The 20,418-nt window shown below is 36.0% G+C and overlaps 1 protein-coding gene across 1 annotated transcript in view; it reads left to right on the top strand.

Moving 5' to 3' along the window:
* Window positions 1–20,276, top strand: part of LOC129242902 (uncharacterized) — a 28,924-nt gene extending 8,648 nt beyond the window's left edge. Inside the window, exons 4-9 of the mRNA XM_054879818.1 lie at window positions 6,733–7,195; window positions 12,694–13,546; window positions 16,771–17,085; window positions 17,153–17,342; window positions 19,315–19,551; window positions 19,644–20,276. Of these exons, the coding sequence (XP_054735793.1) occupies window positions 6,733–7,195; window positions 12,694–13,546; window positions 16,771–17,085; window positions 17,153–17,342; window positions 19,315–19,551; window positions 19,644–19,693 (2,108 nt within the window). The 3' untranslated portion in view covers window positions 19,694–20,276. The remainder of the gene's footprint in view (window positions 1–6,732; window positions 7,196–12,693; window positions 13,547–16,770; window positions 17,086–17,152; window positions 17,343–19,314; window positions 19,552–19,643) is intronic.
* The last annotated feature ends 142 nt before the right edge of the window (window positions 20,277–20,418 follow it).

The following is a 20,418-nucleotide window of genomic DNA, read 5'->3' as shown; positions in this document are numbered from 1 at the left end:
TCTATACTATAAAGGTGAATGTCTGTACGTTGTCCGCGCGTCACTACGAAACGACAACACCAAATGACGTGGCATGTTTTTATGACGGAACTCCCTTCCCACAGCCCCCAGGCCGCGCCACCACTCTCATTCGTCACTAATAATCGAATATTTGCTTGAATTTGATCTAAAAAATCTTAGTGTTTCCTATTTCGCACTATTTATAGCACACTCGAGACTTCATAATCCGCATAAGCTGTTCAACTATGACCCAAATGCAAAGTTCAAAAACGGTTTGAGATAGAAAATTAATAAAAATAATTTTGCTTGATATTTTTCTGTTTGGTTGTTTTGATTTTATTCAATGAGGCATAGCAACGGATGCCGGGTATTGTAATATTATGGTTATTAATAAAAAATTATTTTCTATTAAATTATTGTTTGTAATTCTTTTATATACATACATATCCTAAATCCCTTAAAACTACTCCTACGCGAGCGGGGCCGCGGGTTAAAGCTAGTTGTTGAATAACTCGAAAAGTATTTGTCGGATTCACTTCAAATTTTCACACAATATTTTTAAGTTATTATACTTTAAGAAAATGCAAAAAAATTCAATTTTTTCAAAATTCTGACTACCCTTAACCCCTTAAGTAAAATCTCCAGATTTTAGAAAGTTAGATGCGAGGAAAAATTGCTGTAGTTTTCTGGACAATTCAGATTTTGGAACTTAAGAATTTTGACCGTCCGCTGTATAACTTTTTTGTACTTCTGTTCAAAAAATATCCGCAATTCTTCATTAAACGAAAAAAGTTCGATTCTACAATGATTTTATCCAACTATTCATCAGATTTATCGATCCCATTTCAAAGCATATTGAACAGGAAATATTCTGAATATGCATGTATTTTGTTGTTGCTTTTGGGACTATAATTACAAAAACAAAGACAAGTTAGAGCACGTTGTGATAAAATATGAATAAAGTGAGTATGTGATTTAGATAACAAGTTGATACCTAATAAATTTAATTGAAAAGTCAGTATCTAATTGTTTAATATGCTTTGCTTCCATTTAAAAATTTGTGTCTGAAGTAGAAGAAAGTAGAAAAATTCTAAAATGCTCATTAAAAAACAATACACACGGTCACCGGATCAACACACTCAAATCAAAAAAACACATGTGTATTTGTATGTGCGTTTGTGAAACCACAAAATGTTTTTATACTATCGCTGCGGTCACTGGATGTGCGCCTTCATGTGTATTTTGCCAAGTAAGCATCAATCCAAAAATATAACAAAAGCCGGTTGCACATACATAAAATGTTCATACATACAAACAAATATAAACGTATTTACTTATATACTAGATGCATGTCTAACTCACATGTTGAGCAGAGCGCTCTCAGGCAACCTATGATGAACTCCAATGTTGAAGCGTTTTTAATTTGTTTGCGCTACATAGTCAAATTCAAGGTCGCCATCTAAATACTCGTGCCTGTGTATGTATGCATGCCCATTGTAGCTTGTTTTGGACTTTTCGTTTATTTTCGCTTGTCCCTTCATTTCTTACTTCTTTCGCTTATTTATTAACTCCCTTTTAACGCTATTGTACACTGCGTATCGGCCAAAATTTGTACGTGATGTCGCGTTTACGTCTCAGGGTCGAATAACCAGTTAATTAAGCCAAGCTATGTGGTGCACCCCCCGCTAAACGCTTTGTAATCTCAGTTTAGTTAGTTTAAAATTTTCAATGTTTTGGTTTCTATTTTGCTTTATTATTTTCTTTTGCAATTGGTATGCGTGTGTATCTTATCGGTGGTGCTGTTGTTGCGCACACACCTTTGCATATTTCTATTGCAATAATAAAATAATAACAATAAAAAGAAACGAAAATACATAAATAAGTAAGAAGTGCTAAATTCGGTCCGTACCGAACTTTATATACCAGCGCATTTATTCACTGTGCTGAAGAACTTTTAGTAAAATTTAATTCTTATACAATGAGAGTTGTAGCATGACACGGACGGATGGACGGACGGAAATTTAGTCTAAACCTGTTACATTAATAATAATAAAATAAAATATGTATTAAAATATGAGAAATTTTCATGTAAAACTTTGATGAATTGAAGTAACACATGAACTTTAATATAAATTGATTCATGGGTCGAGTGCTTCTCTATTACTAAAAATAATTCATATTGTGGTAAATAATAACAGCAACAATCGCACACTGTGCTCACCACAAGGCCATTGCAAGTGAGTAAGAGTAAGCGCCCTCTCTTCAGCTGCTAAAATGAAATGACAAAAGCAAAACAAGAAAACGAGCAACAAAATTTTGTTATTTGGGTCAACACTTTTAATTTGTATTCAACAATTATTTCCACATTATTACATTGAATACATACATATATAAATGTGCATGTGCGAATAAAGTAAATCGTTTAATAAGTTTTGCGATATAATATTTATGCTATGTTTAAAAACTTCGATAATTACGAAATAACTCAAATTTTCATTTATGTTTATACACATTCATATATGCCCATATGTACTTACCCAATAAAAAAGTTTAGCTCTTGCCAGCGCATGAATTTCATTTCAAAAGAACTGCTCATAATAGCAGTTCAGTAAGCTAGCCGTGTCTAGTGAACCGTTTATCATTCCCCCTCTATATCGTCACAGGAGCAATTACAAGCACCAATCTTGCTCCAAATACTTCTTCGCAGGGCTGGTATTGAATCCAAAGCTGGACCAGAGGTATTCTATTGCTGCGTTTGCCATAAATGGCTCCACCTGAACTCCACCTCGGTGAGGTGCAATAAGTGCAACGGGTGGAGCCACCTTAAGACCTTTCAGGCCTGCTGGGAACAAACCAGCAGCTCTTGGTCCTCCCCATATTCTGTTTCGTGTGTCAGACCAGAACACTTTGGAACCTGGCATCAGTCAAATGCAATTTTTTCAATGGCTGGTGTCACTTTCGGAGATGCTCTGGTCTGCGCACCACGAGTGGGTGGACAACTGACTACGTTGCTCCCTGCTGGAGAGCCCTGCACCCGCAACCGCCCCCCGTGGCGCAGCCGCCCACCACTATCAGGCCGCAACAACAACAGTGGAACGCATAGCAGGCCCAACGTATACAACCACACGCGTCCCTCACACCCCGAGTTACAACAGTCCTACCTAGAAGCTTCAAGCTTCTGCAATTTAACTGTAACGAACTAACGAGCAAGATAGATAAGATAGTTGACTTTATGAGCCGACACGGAATCTCAATAGCTGCGGTCCAAGAAACCAAGCTGCAAGCTAACTCTTCCTGATAACCAGGGATGGCTATAACGTGCACAGACAAGATCGCGAGCGAGACATTGGTGGTGGCCTGATCGACGAAGGCTTCGACCCCAGGGATAGCACCTTAGAATGTCAAGGTATAGCTGTCCGGTCAGGTGATGCCGAGCTCGAAATTTTTAATATTTACATACCCCCTGTCACCTGCTGCCCGGCTGGATACCACCCTGATATTTGTGCGTTCATCAGAGGTGAAAACCGATTGGTTATAGGTGACTTCAATGCGTATCGCGATCTTTGGCATTCAAGCCTGCCAAACGATCGTAGGGGACATCAATTGGCAGAGCAGATAGACGATTCGACATACAGCACTGTGAACGACAACGTCCCCACCGGGTGATATACTGTTGACTAGACAGGGGCGGCAGTCCTTGGTCGGGAAAAACCCGAGTCATTTCGGTAACGTAGAACCGGCTGCCATGGGAATGGCACAACTACGTTTTGGATACTGTAGCAGGTTAAACTCCTACTTATCCAGAATTGATCCCGACATACCAAACATATGTTGGGCATGTGAAGATACCCCGCACGACACTAACCACCTTTTTACATGCCCTCTAAAGCCTACTCATCTAACACCCCTCTTCCTCTGGATCCAACCCGTCGAAACAGCATGTTTCCTGGACCTACCTTTAGATGAGCCAGACGAAGACGATCGGTGATATACCCCACACTGACGGGGCTTCTATTACTGTCAAAACAACAACAATATCAATGTCCCCACCGGGGTAATGGGCAATTGCAGCAGCTCGCCTGATATAACAGTAGCTGGTCGGATAAATAGCATAACCTGGTGACCTATGCTATCGCTTGCATCACCTCCACAACGATCCACAGATGCTCCCGGTAAAGAAGCACAATAAACTACTCAGTAAACAGTTTCTGCTTGGGTGCTACCGCAGGTTAAGCCAGAGCCGCCTTCCAGGCACGTCAGTAGACATCTCCTCAATTTACGCCGACGAGATCCAGGACAAAACGAACATCTACTGGATCAGACAGTGTTTAGACAGACAATAAACATCTTTCATCGGGAGACCATTACCACCTTCTTAAGCTTCCGACCGCCGAATGCCGTAATAGGAGTCCAACCACCACATACAGCAGATGAAGAGCTCCAACTTCCCCGTGAGACCCGCATAACACTGGCGAAATTACGTCCTGGATATTGTTGCAGGTTAAACTGTTGCTTATCCAGAATTGACCCCGACATACTAAACATATGTGCTGCATGTGAAGGCACGCCGCACGACACTAACCACCTTTTCACATGCCCCACCAAACCCACTCATCTAATACTCCTCTCCCTCTGGACCCAACCTGTCGAAACAGCAAGTTTCCAGGCCTACCTTTTTAGATGAGTTAGACGAAGACGACCGGTGATATAAATACACTACACTGACAGGGCTTGGTATTGCTGCTACAATAACAACAACAGGAACGAGCGCTGCCCTTCCAAATTTTAGTCACGTTCCCACCCATTCGGCTCCGGCGGCCGTCTTATTTTATTTATTAAATTAAATTTATTTAAAAATAGTCTTAAGTCAATTCTTTGCTAGAATTATGTCAAGCTCTTAAGCCGACGACAGTCGGATTACCCGGATACTGGATAAAAAAGTAGCACGGGATCGGATTAGTAGGTGCATTGCTCATACATGTACGGGTAATGCGGGTGGAACGACCCCATGAGGTGGGGATATACCCTGAAGATAGAGATTCCCTAAATATCTTAACTAACCATATATTAATCGTTCCTATTCACTGCTGTAACATCATTGGTATAATAAAGTCCGATCGTCCTGAGTTCTGCGGTTGAGAGAAGCTTACCGCCCAGGTTAACTTAGTCTCACAAATAATTTCCCTTGCAAGTTCGTCTGTCTGAATTCCAGAAGGGTTAGAATTTTGTTTATTGTTCGTCCATTCTTGGCATCCAGGGAAGCGTGTTTGTATGAAATATTCAAGTGTTTCCTGCCCTGTTTCTGTGAAGCTGACATCCGGTTTTTGCAGAGCTCCTTGGAGAGACATTTTCTAAGTCTTGAGAACTCGGATGTGCTGTCGAATTCTTCATGAAAGCTCATCTAGGATTTTTTCTTTGCCGTCTTTATTTACCACTTAAAAGTATTGAAACTATTTCGATAGCAGTCCCAGTCATCTGTCGTTTTTGACGCCTTTGCTGTATTGAGAAGTCTTTTTGTTTCTCTTCCTAGTAGTTCGGGATCCCTGGTCCATCATGAGTTTGGTTAGATTTTTGAGGGCTGCTTACTGGTCTGTTGCAGATGTCAACAAATTGACGTTATTTTCCAAGCTGGAGACGTTAGTTGTTTCCTCCGCTTCAGGGGAATCTAACCGATATCTAAAATACGGTACTTAAAAAGATTCTACATCTTGGGCTCGCGGGTATGTCGTCCCTAATTCCTAATTATTCTGCGACCGTCGATGAAGTATAAGCAATTCAGCCATAACATAGACCCTCTACTCGTTTTACATATAATTGGCGCGTACATCCGTTTTTGGGTGTTTGGCCGAGCTCCTCCTCCTATTTGTGGTGTGCGTTTTGATGTTGTGAGATGCAGAGACCTACAGTTTCAAGCCACAGAACGGCAGATATTTTTTTATGAGAAGATTTTTCATGGCAGAAATACACTCGTAGGTTTGCCACTGCCTGCCGAGGGGCGACCGCTACTATATTAGAAAAAAACTTTTTCTTTATTTTCGTGTTTCACCGAGATTTGAACCTACGTTCTAAAACCCAACCCATTCGCCTACGGCGGCCGCATAAATTATACATACATACATTATTTTTAATTATACGTGACGAATTAAAAAATTTTCACGATATTGCTTTTTTGACGGTTGCAACAGTAAATGGTTATGATTGATAATTACACCTGTGTTCAAAATAATAATAACGATTTAGCAAGTTTTAACTTTTTTTGTATTTAATTTGTTTGAAGTTTTTATAAAAGTATGTTGCATTCTACAACAAAAAACCACATAACTCAAGGCGCCAAACTTTGTACAGAATTCACAAAAAAAAAAAAATTAAAAAAATTGCCAAAAAGTTTTCAACTTTTTAATCAGAATATTTAAAAAACTTCAGTTTCGCAGTTTTAATGGCCTACTAAATTTTAGTACAACAAAAAGTCAGTGTGAAGTCACTCAAAAATCGCGTAGATTTTTGGTAATGTTTTTTTGCATATGATGCTGAGAATTTTCTTTCATATAAAGCATATGCTCGGAAGTCTTTTATATGGAGTAAAATGCTCAACACCTCTACGGAAAAGAGTTATATTTTTATTCTATTGATTTATGTACATAAATATATGATGAAATCCAGGTTTTCGTTTTCTTTTACTTTAAAATATATAGTCACTTATTTATAATAAGCATTCCCTTTGGTTTTTTCCAGTAAGCAAAACGAACTCAATAGATCTCTATAAACCTCCAGCTTTAAGAAATCATAATCAGAGTGCCGATCAGGTTGATACGACGGCTACTGCAACTTTTGCCAAAATTGGGTCAGTGAATGCAACTGTTACAACAACTGTAGAGGCTTCATGTGCAGCAGCAGCAACAGCAGAAACAGCAGCAATAACAACAACAGCAGTAACAATTGGCAAAACACCACTATTATCTACCTCAATATCATGCAATAATTCCCCAACACATGCAAATGAGAATAAGAGTTTCGATAATAATGCAGTGACCTCGAGGTGCGTAAGCGACAGTGACTGCGCAGTAACGACAACAACAACAAGTACATCAGGCACCGCAGTAACGATCAATTCAGCGTCGCCAACAACTGAAGCTGAAGCTATGCCAGATAAGCCAGTGACGAGCGCTGTAGTCAGCAACAGCAGCGGTCAACAAAGGTAAACGAACGTAGGAACAGTTAACAAATAATTACACACATACCTACGTATTTGATTGCCGAAATTCCTAAACGAGTTTGATGTGTAAAATATGCTAATTGGTGTGTGTGTAAAGAGCATATGCAAAAGCAAGGGCAAGGAGGTGTAACCATCACTTCAGCAATTTTAAATTAAAATACTACCAATTTTTATTATCGCTTATATATTTATATATATATAATAAACGCGGTCAGTGAGTGTACTTGAGCATAGAAATTTGGCTGTGAGTAGTCCGAAGTTTGTTGGTGTAATACCAACTTCTTGGCATTAACCAAATTTATCGATTGAATTAGCTCGACTATGTCTTATAATGATTACCCAACCTAGTGAATTTTGTGCAACCATTTCTAGCACGACCTCATATCGCTAATAATACGATAAATTATCAGCACAGACCTCACAGTATTTTTAGGTATGAAACCTCAGATCATAATTCTACTGGATAGTTTTTTCTGACGTATTAAGGGGTAACACCACTGTAGAAATTTCAAAAAATTGATTTTTTTTTTATAAGCTTAAAAAATTCTTTGAACCTTTTAAAATACAGAACAAAAAGTTTTATACGTTACCGAAGTTTATTTCATAAATATTTTAAGCTTTTAACCAAGCGTTAGTGACTGCTACCTAACGACTTCTCCAAATTTTCAAACTTTAAACGCGTTTTTCTCAAAACACGTTTTCTGAAACTGGCACGCAGCATAACTCAAACAATTTTAAATATTTTTAATCAGGTTTTTCACTACCTTCTTAAGAGAAGAGCGTAGGGGATTTTCGATAGATTAATTTAAACGATTGTTATAATTATTTAAGTGCCGTTTTTTTAGTCCAAAATAGAGTTTTTTCCTTCAAATGCTTGCTAATTCCACAAAAATTAATATTTTTTAAATCCCCTACGTGTTTCTCTAGCTATTCTTATCTAGATTAAGAAAAAACAAATTTCCTTGTTCCAGATTAAAATTTGCGGAGCTCCTTCAAGAGAAACCACATTACAAAAATGTCTCCAATACCGCCGTTTTGTAAAATTTTTCGATCAAACTTTGTAGTTTTGTATTTTAGTATATAAGTAATAACTTCCCAAATCAGAGTGATTGTTTCCCCTTTCCTTCTATACAAAAAAATTCTCTAAAAATCGTGTTTATTTTACGCGTGTAGAGTGGTGTTACCCCTTAACCCACCACCTTTATTTTTATATAGCTAAGGGCAGAGAAATAGCGCACTTTCCGCAATAACATACAGGTATAATGATGATTACTTTTACTGGATGACCTAGTAAAACAGTTATTCTTGCACAAATATATTCTTTTATGTCAGTATTATCAAAAACTGGACGCTGAAACAGCGGATTTTTATCGATCTGCAAGAAAAACAGAAATTAGTTATTCCAAATTGGTAAAATTTGTTTTTTAATTACTTAGCTGTTTAGTATTTTGTTGGGTATCCATTTATTTTTTTTTTTAAATTTTTTCACTCCTTCTACAGGGTGAACGATATGAAGTGTTACCAACTTCACACTGCTTGTATCTGTAGAACAGCTCATGACATCAAGGTCAAAATTGTTCTAATGACAGTTCTATACATTGTTTTTAAGCCATCAAAAGCATTTAACTCTCAGTTTTGTTGAATTTTTTTTTTCTGTGATGGAATTCAAACGTAATAGTGTGATTGCGTTATATTTGGCTGGAAAATCACAACCATTGTTCGTGAGCTCAGTCACCTCAAAGTGAATAAAATGTTTTTGTATCGCACTATAAAGCGCTACAATGATACTGGTAGCATTGCAAAACGCTATGGAGGTGGACCAAAAAAAAACCGCAACAACGCCAGAAATGGTTCGGAAAGTGAAGGCTCGACTTGAACGAAATCCACGTCGAAGTGGAAGAAAAATGGCCAAAGAACTGAAAATATCGCAAGACAGCATTCGACGCATATTGAAAAATGAGCTCAAGGTCAAGGCTTACAAGTTTCAAAAAGCACACGATCTTTCACCCCAGCAAAAAAAAGTTCGGTGCGGAAGAGCAAAGGAGTTATTGCGCTTGCACGAACGTGACGAATTTCCTAACATTGTGTTTTCTGATGAAAACATTGTGTTTTGGATGAAATGTCCCAATTGACCAGTTCATAAACACTCAAAACGATCGTGTTTACTTGACCGAACGCTCATACGAGAATTTGAGCCTACATATGGCCACTCGAAGCAATTTCCCATCGCAAGTAATGGTTTGGGCCGCAGTGACCGCTGATGGACGCTCTCAAATCGTTTTTATCGAGCCTGGTGTCAAACTGAATGTGACTTATTATTGGGAAAATGTTTTAGAAGCTGCTTTAGAGCCGTGGACACGCAAACATTTCGGTCGTAGACCATGGACGTTCCAACAGGACTCGGCGCCGTCTCATAAGGCTCGTGTGAACCAAGAATGGTTAAAAAATCATGTTCCACACTTTATTTCGTCCACACAATGGCTTTCGAATTCGCCAGACGCAAATCCGATGGACTATTCCATCTGGTCCATTTTGGAGAGCAAGATGAGGACTAAAAAATATGCCAGTGTGGATGCGCTGAAAAAAGCGATTATACGAGAATGGGCCAAAATACCTCAAGATCACATTCGTGAGGCATGCAACTCATTTTTTGACCGTTTGAAGGCTATAGTCAAGGCAAAAGGTGGTGATATCGAGCTAAAGTGAATATATGTTAAAATTGTTATCATATTTGAACAATTTTGTCTTTGAAATTAATAAAAACTAATTTCGCACAAAAAAGTTGTGGTGTTCGTTCACCCTGTATTAACTCTTCAAACTACCTGCACTCCTTGCCATAGTTCATTGGCATTTAAACATTTTTTTTGTTTGCCCAATTTTAACCTTAATATCGGTCCACAGATTTCCATTGAGGTTAAGGTCGGCACTTTGTGCTGATCTATCCAGAACTGCAATTTATTCTTTGGAAATCCAATTTTTCACCACTCTGGCTGTATGCTTGGCGTCATTATCGTTATCATTACCATAACCAATTAAGTGAAATGGGCTCGAAGGAATATGGCTCCATCGTAATTTTGAGAATATTAAGATAAGCAAACTTATCCATATTGCCATTTATTCTCACTATTGGTCTAACCTCTTTCCAAGAAAATTGAAGGGATTGAACTCCTGGTTTTTTCACAAGTCTACTCATCAGGACCACTCACATTAATTTTGATTTCGTCCGTGAAAAGTATGCGTTTCCAGAATTTTACGTTTTTGCTTCTATAAGCATTTGCGAAAGATAAACGTGCCCTGGTATTTTTATCGACCTTAGCGGCTTTTTTCCGCTAACACGCCCATGCATTTCGTCTTCGCCTAAGTCTGCTTGATATATTCAAGCTTATCACTCATTTATTTCCAGCGTTATCGTTCAAGTGGACTTAAAAGGGTCACATTAACTTATCTTAACGATGATCTTGTCCCGCTGAATTGTAGTGTTTCGAGCAGGCGTCTTTCAAACTAATACATTTGATGACATATTTGTGCAATTTTTGTTTGTTTTGTACGTTTTTCATAATGTCCTTCCTGCAATGTAAGCAATGAGGTCCTCTTTTCTTAATTGGCGCTTACATCCTTTTTGGGTGTTTGGTCGAGCTCCTACTCCTAGTTTTAGTGTGCGTCTTGATGTTTTCGACAAATGGCGCGAGGGGCGGCCATTACCTGCGGAGGGCGACGGGTATTACAAAAAAATTTATTCGATTTGATGTCTCATGCACCAACCCTTTCGGCTAAATCGGCCGAAACTTCTTTACACATGGATATTTTTTACCTTTTCAGCGAAAATGAATAACGCTTGGATAGTAAACCAAATATTTCTAAAAATACTTTTAATAATAAAAGATATGCAAACCTTCATAACACAGAAAAATTTACTTCATTTTAAAAGAAAGTATATAATGGGTGACCAATTTAGAGGTATCGAACTTTAAATTGAAATAAAAAAATTAAAATTCATATTACTATAATATTATTATTCTTGTGTAGAACCATTGGAGGACTTCGGTCTGCATCTCGTGAATAACTTGAGTAATGTTGGATGCCAATGTTGCTTTATCCACAAAGCATTTAGGCTTTACACATCTCCACAAATAAAAGTCCAAAGGTGTGATATCACGCGATCTTGGTGGCCAAGCCACTGGTCCCAGACGACAGATGAATAGCTCACCGAACCGACGACGCAGTAAATCCATTGTTTCACGGACTGTATGGCAAGTAGCGCAGTCTTGTTGGACCCAAATATTGTGGAGATCACGGGCTTCAATTTCCGGCATCAAAATGTTGTTGTTGTTGTTGTAGCAGTATCTTCGCCCTGTCAGTGTAGTGTAATTACCGGTCGTCTTCGACTAGCTCATCTAACGGTAGGCCCAGGAAACTGGCTGTTTCGACGGGTTGGGTCCAGAGGGAGAGGGGTGTTAGATGAGTGGGTTTGTTGGGGCATGTGAAAAGGTGGTTAGTGTCGTGCGGGGTGCCTTCACATGCTGGACATATGTTTAGTATGTCGGGGTCGATTCTGGATAGGTAGGAGTTTAACCTGCTACAATATCCAGAACGTAATTGTGCCAAGATTACGCGGGACTCTCGGGGACTCTCAAAAAGTCGTTTATTATGGCGCGATAGCATTCGCCATTCGCTCTTACATCATTTTTGGAAAAATATGGGCCGATGATGTCTCCGCACCAAACGGCGTGATCTGTCAAAAACTCGTTTGGAAATATCATAGTATATCCAATCTGATCACCCTTTAGTTTATGTATTATGTTTCGAGAAAGATAAAAGAGTACGTTGGCTCTATTTAGTTGCCAAAATCTGTAAATTACAGGCTACTTTTTATTTTGAAATATATTTGTTTAAGGCCACTTAGAGATTAAACTGTAAATATTAAAAAAAAAAATTATATTTATAAATTTCTTGTCAATAATTTTGTTATGCATATTTATATAATATGCACCTACTGTTTTTTTGCAATATTTAAATATTATTTTTTCAACGTGAATCCACAAGCGTCTACATTGAATGTAACGATACAGGTTTAGCTGTAAGCCACGCTACGGGTAGCAAGAAGTTAGCGCATCACAATCCAACATGTTTAACAAGTTTTATTGCATTTTACGGAATTCTTTTGTGACTTTTTCCCATTTTGTTTTGCTCATCGCTTTCTTAGTGTGTGTATTACATACATACATAGAGTTGCAGTTATGCTTAGGTGTTTCGTTCACCTGTCTGTCGCTCATTCATTCACCTACTTACCCCGAAACATGCGAACGATTAATAATATTACAATTGCCTTTTTTGCTTATGTGCTTATGAACGAGTACATGCATACATAGTTATTAGGTATATGAACTGTATGTTGTAGTTGCTCATTGCTATGCGAGGTTTTTCTTGTTTGATTACAATACTCATTTATGTATTTATGTATTTATCCATACGTTTTACAGGCAATCGTCAGTAGTACGACGTGAACGTCGGCCAGATAGAGCGGTTTATATTCCAAGGGCACGACGCAGTCAAACTACCCCGCCAACGACGCCGGCGGCAACAGCTGTCGAAGTAACAGGAATACAACAACAGCAACACCAGCAAGCAACTGCTACTATCGCACCATCGACTGCTTCGTTAATTCCGACGACGATGCCACCAACGACAGTTTGTAATAATAACAGCAGCAGCAGCAACGGCGGCGGCAGTAATCAACAGCAATTGGCAATTACTTCAGAGACAAAAGCGTCAGTATACACAGCAGCGTCGACCAAGTTGGACGAAATATCTGACAATAGAAATACTGCTGCTACTGTTGTTTCAGCCGGAAAGAAGATAAAATCAGCTACAGTGAGTAGTCGTGAGCGGAGAGAACGTTCTAAAAAGACAAATGTGAATGTGGTGTCGCATGACGCGAAAATATCAAAATTATCATTAGAGAGAAGTGAAACGAAACAACAACAAAACGGGCATGATTCAATAGTGTTTCCTGATACACGAGTTAGCAAAGAATCATTGTTAAATCAATCGCAACAACAACAACAACAAACATATTTGAATACTGATAATTTGCAAAGATCCTCGCTTTTTGAGCAACAATCCACTGAAGCAACGCAAATACCAGCGGAAATAATTTTGAACAACGAAATGAATTCGAATTCGGGCAAACGAAATAAGGTGAAACGAAGTAGTTCTGGAAATGCTAGTAAAGTACAGAATATACGCATCGAAGATGTTGCATCGAAAGAAAATGGTACACGGAGTACAACAAAATGTGATATTGAAGCGCAAGAGTTCCAGCGCGCATCGAAGGTAAATTAAAAGTATAACTACTATAGTTGAAATATTGTGAATTGATCTGTAACGAAACGTTAAGACTCGCGTAAACAAAGGCATTTGTAGTGCAAAGTGTTAAAATGTATTTCCGTATCCATATGTATGTGTGTGCAGAGGTGTGCGAAGTACACAGATTTTAGTATATTCTAAATTCTCAACTACAGGAGGCTTAAGGGAAGTACAGGGTCCGGCATTCGAAGTGTAACCAATTAAAAAGGTTATAAATTTAGTTTGGAAAATTACTGTTATTCAATTCAAAGTAAAAAATGTGTGAAAATAATACAAAATTAAGAATGAATTTACTTTTGGTCGATATGATCACCTTTTGACTTGACTATGGCCTTGAGATGGTTCAGAAACGAATCGCACGCTGCCCGAATGTGACTTGCAGGTATTTTGGTCCACTCGCGGTCTGGTGAATCTTTCAGTTCAGACGTCGCTCTCCAGCCCTGTTGAAACGTCTAAGTTCTGCCACCGAAATGTTTGTCTGCCCACGGCTTCAAAGCAAGCTCCAGAATACTTTCCCGACAATATTTCGCATTTACCTCTACGCCAGGCTCGATGAAAACGATTGGAGAGCGTCCATCTGCAGTTAAATCGGCCCATACCATTACCTGTGCCGGGTGCTGCCTCCTGGTGGCCAATCGATGACTTAAATCCCCGTATGAACGGTCGATCCAATACCCGCTATCGTTTTGGGAGTTCACGAATTCCTCAATTTGAAATATTTTTTCGTCAGAAAACACAATGTTCCGAAGTTTACCGCTTTCGGCCAAACGAAGCAATTCCTTTGCTCTCTCAAGTCCCGTTTCCACAACAGTCGGTTCTACGTGAACGAAACGACCCGGATTTGTATCCGGCCAAGGACTGTCACTCCAGCAGCATTCACCGTATGTAAGTATGGGAAATGTTTATGCTGCTACAACAACAACAATAACAACTCTCTCAAGTCTGACTTATTGCTTCTTTGGTGTGAGATCATGCGCCTTTTGGATCTTGTAAGGCTTGACTTTGATATCATTTTTCCGTATGCGGTGGATGCTACGGTCAGATATTTTCAGTTCTTTCGCCATTTGATTGGCACTTCGTCGGTGTTTCACGTGACGTTGCAGTCATTTCATGACCACCTCCATGACGTTTCGCGACGCTACCAGTATCATTGTAACGAGTAATGGTGCGACAAACAAAAACTTTATTTACTTTAAGGTGCTCGAGCTCACGAACAATCGCTGGTTGTGATTTTCCAGCCAAATATAATGCAATCTCACTTTTACGTTTGAAATCCATTACTGATTTTCTTTTTTCGCCTTTACTCTCGTCAAAATGCTTCCGCGCGCTTGTAAACAATACTCGGGACTGCCATTTAGCCAACTATCAGACAGCTGATGACCGTGTATCGGCTGCGCGAGCGGTCTGAAGTTGGTTACACTTCGGGTGCCAGACCCGGCATATGACAGATGGATTCTTATAAAATCGATATTAAGAATGAAATGTTACGGCGGTATCTTCCTAGCTTTCAATATATTAACGCATAATCAAAGTCGAGTTACAGTCGGCTGAAAATAAGTTGGAGCTTACTTTATTTAAATGTGTACTTTATCCTAGTCGAATACGCTCTACAGTTAGATTGACGAAAAGCCGCTACTAAGCCTGTTAAACGAAATTTCAATTTATGTGTGTTCGCTTAACTTTTGAATTTGATAAAAAAAGAGTGAACAAGTATGTGCTATTTTGAAGAAATTAAGAGGCCTCATTTGAAATGGTGTTTTTTGGGTGTTTCCAAAAACAGGTATGTCGCTGGCGACACGGATGCCGAGACTCACAGGCGTCTGAAAAGGCAAAAAGGTTCTTGTTCAGTATGAATGTCGCTACTGTGTAAACTACGATTTAAAAAAAAAAAAAATAAACAAAATGGCGGACGTTCAAAGATGAAAAACCGTTTTTGGACCCTTTTTTTACTTTAAAGGTTCGAAAAAAATACTTACCACTTTTTTTCCGAATGATCGTAGTCATACGATAACGACATCAATTATACATCATTTAAGTTTTATTTCATCAAAATCGGTTCAGTAGAACCGGCTATATCTGTGTCCATTGTCTATGACCATTGACCATTTTTTTGAAGGATGACAACTCTTTGAACGAGCCTCGTATGGCCAAAAAAACATTTTGAGCTTTTTAATAGTAGAAACAAAAATAAAAATCGTTTTTTCGTTTCCGTTTTACAAGCTTTTAATGAAACACCCAAAAAAAATACCATTTCAAATGAGGCGAGCCTTAAGCAGTTCGTTCCATGTGCCTTAAGGGGGGAGCCTGCTTTAGAGGCTTCAAAATATCGATTTTTTCGTGGATTTTTTTGGGAAGGGAATAAATAGTCGATTGAAACGAAACTTTCTGGTTTTATTGTTATATATTTCAACAGTCTTCTTTTTCATTAAAATATATGTCATATTGTGCCTGGTACAAGCATTTTGCCGAGGCGCCTTAGTGTGCATGTGTCGTGCGGCGGGAAAGATGCAGGTCGCAATTTTCATCTGAAACCAAAAACCCAAACAAATTTTTATTTTAGTATAGTATAGCTTCTAGTTAAACCAAGAAAATTAAACAAAAGTGAGATATTCAACAATTTTTCGCTAATTAAAAAAAAATCATTTTTTTGGAAAATAAATTCACTTTAGATTGTTTAAAAAGTGGGTTAATCATAACTTTCTTAAGGTTTTTTATGTTCAACTAGCAGAGAATTTAATTCCGAATACAATCACTGTTTTCTCGTTTCGATAGGACGTTTCACTTTTTCCCTATCTTTCCCGCCAATTAGGAAAAGTCGTAAAAATAAAAAACCGAGAAATCGCGCGTCAAAGTTTTGCTCACAATTTCTTCTGTAACTCCGAAAATATTTTGAATTTGCTTCTGAAATTTTGAGGAGACATTCTTGGATAGTTTGGGAAGATATTTATGCAAAAAAAAAAATGATTTTTGAAGCCTCTAAAGCAGGCTCCCCCCTTAATATAAAGCTGAATAAATAGATTATGGATCCACAACGCTCACTTGCACTAGCTTAGGCAAAAATAACAATTTAAGATTGAATGAAATTAAAATCTCATTTATCATTGCTTCATCTGGTCAATATATCCTCAATCCTTCTCAAAATTCGTTTTAAAATTTCTTTTTATTCTAATTTAAAACGATATCGTTTGCAGGAAATAAATCGCAGCAATCGCCGCATCATCAAACAAACATTCGTCTCAGATGTACTTGAAATTCCTGAAAAAATTGAACATGGCACTGAAAATGATAAGGACTCAAGCCCAAGGAGTCCGAATATTATATTGCAGCTTCCCGTTCCGACAATAAGTTCGCGTTCGACGATAGATAGCACTACGGAGGAGGAGGAGGAAGACGATTGGGAAACTTTGTATGATGATAGTGGAGAGTGCTTAGATCCGAAAATTATGCAGGAACTCACTGCTTCGGTGGGCAAAGTGAAAATTGAATTGCCAAAAATGGATTATAGTGTAAGTGAAGCAACGAATTTTCAATTTACTTAATTTGAAATTTGCATGTCTCTGTAATTATTCGCAGGCATATCTTACAAAACAGTCCATACTCAATGATGAAGAGTTCCCACACGTACTGGAAGTATCGAATTTCCCTGTTGAGTTTAAGAATCATGACCTTCTTATGGTTTTCTCACAATACAAAGAATCTGGTTTCGATATCAAATGGGTGGATGATACTCATGCATTGGCTGTGTTCAGTAGCTCACGCATTGGTAAGCAATTCTGCAAAGTATTAATTATTTGTATTTTTTTTAACCTGCACACTTGTGCACAAGGACAATAACTTTGTGCATGTAATGGTTGTATGAAATAACATAGTAAAGGTATCGAGGTCGATATGGGCATTAAAATAGGCACCCCCCACGTTTATGTGATTTTTTTATGTTCTTATAAAAGTATAGTGCATTCAGCAACAAAAACTTCAGCTTAAAGCTGCAAACTTTATACCAAATTCACAAAAATTTAAGAAATTAAAACAAATTATCATCAAATTTTTAAACTTTTTAATTAAAATCACATATATAGAAAATGTTTCATATAGAAGAAAATGTTCAACATCTTAGCCAAACAAGTTTTCAGAAAATATCTTACACTAAACTAAAATTGAACGGGCTATAAACTCGATTACTAAAAATTTTTATAAAAAATCTGAATAAAAAGTTGCAAGTTTTGATGTTTTTATTTTGGAAATTTGTTAATTTTTTTTAATTTGTACAGAATTATAAAAAAATTAAATACAATAAAAAGAAATTAAATAAACAAAACCTAAATTAAAAACAATAAATAAACAAAAATTTGTAAATAAATACGAAAAATTAAATAAAAATAAAATTAAATAAAAAAATAATTAATAAAATTAAATTAAAATATAAAAAAGTTTAATAAAAAGAATCAAATAAAAGAATTAAATAAACACAAGTTAAATAAAAAATTAAATGATAAAATTAAAAAAAAAAATAAATAAAAAAACAAAAAAAAAAAATAAAAAAAATATAAAAATAAAAAAATTAAAAGTAAATAAAAATAAATAAAAAAATTTAATAAAATAAAAATAAATAAAAAAATGAACAAAAGAAAAATAATAAAAAAATTAAATAAAAGTTAAAAAATACATAAAAAAAGTTACATAAAAGTGAAAAAAAATTGAAAAAAAAAAATTGAGAACAAAATTAAACAAAAAATGAGAACAAAATTAAAAAAAAAATTGAGAACAAAATTAAAAAAAAATTGAGAACAAAACAAAAAAAAATTAAAAATATAATTTAAAAAAAATTAAAAAATTTTTTTTTAAAAGTTGGAAAAAAATATAAAAAAAAAATAAAAAAGGGATGATTTAAAAAAAAGTTGAAAAAAATTTAAAGAAATAAAATTAAAAAAATAAAATAAAAAAAATAAAATAAAAAAAATTAAAAAAAAATTAAAAAAAAAAATTAAAAAAAGTTAAAAAAAGAAACAAAAATTAAATGAAATAAAAAAATTAAATAACAATATAAAAAAATAAATAAAAAAAATTTAATTAACAAAAAAATTAAAAATAAATAAGAAAAAAGTATATAAAAAATAAAAAATTTTTTTTTTTTAAATATAAAGAAAAAAAAATACAAAAATATAAATAAAAAAAAAAATTAAATAAAAACAATTAAAGAAAATTTAATTAAAACAATAAATAGGTAAAAAAATTGATACGAAATAAAAAATAAATAAGAAAAGTTAAATAAAAAAAATATATAAACAAATTTAAGAAAAGAAAAAGAAACACACAAAAAAAATTAAATAAAAAGTTTAAAGTTGGTAATTCGCCGCACTTCTATTATTTCGAGCACAGGTGTATTATGGAAAATTGCTCACATTATACCTATAAAAAATTATGAACCCAAAAAAATATTTTGAAGGAATGGGTAATTTCATGCTCACTTTTGTGCAATTTGTATCTTCGATAACGACTCAATAAAACTCGCCTAAATTTACTACATGCATAAATATTATTGAGATCGAATAAAAACCACGTCCGCTTTCTCTATGAACATTAAATTTCCGTTCGTTCATTGCATATGAGTCTGTTTGAGCCCACCTAAATTTAATTTTACCATAATAAAATGTACGCGGGTATATAAAGTTCGGCCTGGATCAAATTTAACACTTTTTTATTTGTTTTGTGTATATTTTTTATTGCCCTTCGAAAAGCTGCTGAAGTTTTAACAATGGGCCATCCATTCGTAAAGCTGAAACCGTTAGCTGAGGCTACAGCTGAATCTCGCTTAAAGGCTAAGAAATGTGCAGCATCCCTGCAACCATATCGTCAGAGGCCGGAGACTTGCGCAGCACTGGCACGTCGTCTTGTAACCGGCGCTCTAGGCGTTCGACTGAAAACGGCAGCCGCAGAAAGAGAGAATGAAAAACGTGTTTTACGTGAAGCCAAAGGTAAATTTTTTTTTATTAATTAAATTAAAATTAATAGTAAAGAGTCCAAATATATGGCTACCGATAATCATTTTATTTTTCACCTCTTGCAGAACGTAAGATGTTAGCAGCTAAGCAACGTGATGAAATATGGGAAAGCTAAACGTCAATGAATGAGTCATAATTTATGCACCATTTTCCTGCCTGCATTCTAAATATTTATGGGGAAGATACATAAATAAAGAAAATCGTTTTAAACATGATTAGCTATAGTTAATATAAATTTTAAAGAAGATACCAATAACAGATGTAGAAATAAGATACTAGTAGAGAATTATTAATTTAAAATTTTGTAAGGATACAAACACGAACATACAGTCAGTAGTTTGTCATAAACAAACAAGTGCAATACAATATTTGCTCAACAAATTATTTGATATATTATTTAAATGTGAGCAGTTCGTTTACATTCTTTTGTGTGTACACATACATACAAAAATGTGCAATAAATGCCAATGTACTGCAATCCAACAAACAAAATGTATATTTTTACAATATTTTAGCAAAAAATTGTAAGTTATGAAAAGTGAAGAACTATACAAAATTCACATGGATGTAAGGTATTTTATTGTATGCATTGTATTTTTGAAAAGTTGTTTATTTATAAGAGAATATTTTGCGAATAAAAATTCTGAAAGGCAACAAATATGAAAGTTGCGTAAGAATGTGGTTAGCACTTTCAGTAACGAGACGTTTTTTCTTTGAAAACATTTTGAGACGCTGTTATTTTCGTAGAATCGCAATTAGAACAGCTGATTCATTTTGAGTAATTTAAAGCATAAGCCAGCATAAAAAGTAGTGGATCCTAGAAAATTAACGAACAAAATA

The sequence above is a fragment of the Anastrepha obliqua genome, chromosome 3 (assembly GCF_027943255.1).
Source record: "Anastrepha obliqua isolate idAnaObli1 chromosome 3, idAnaObli1_1.0, whole genome shotgun sequence".
NCBI lineage: Eukaryota > Metazoa > Arthropoda > Insecta > Diptera > Tephritidae > Anastrepha > Anastrepha obliqua.
The sequence above is the reverse complement of the archived record's forward strand: the minus strand, read 5'-3'. Positions and strand labels throughout refer to the sequence as shown.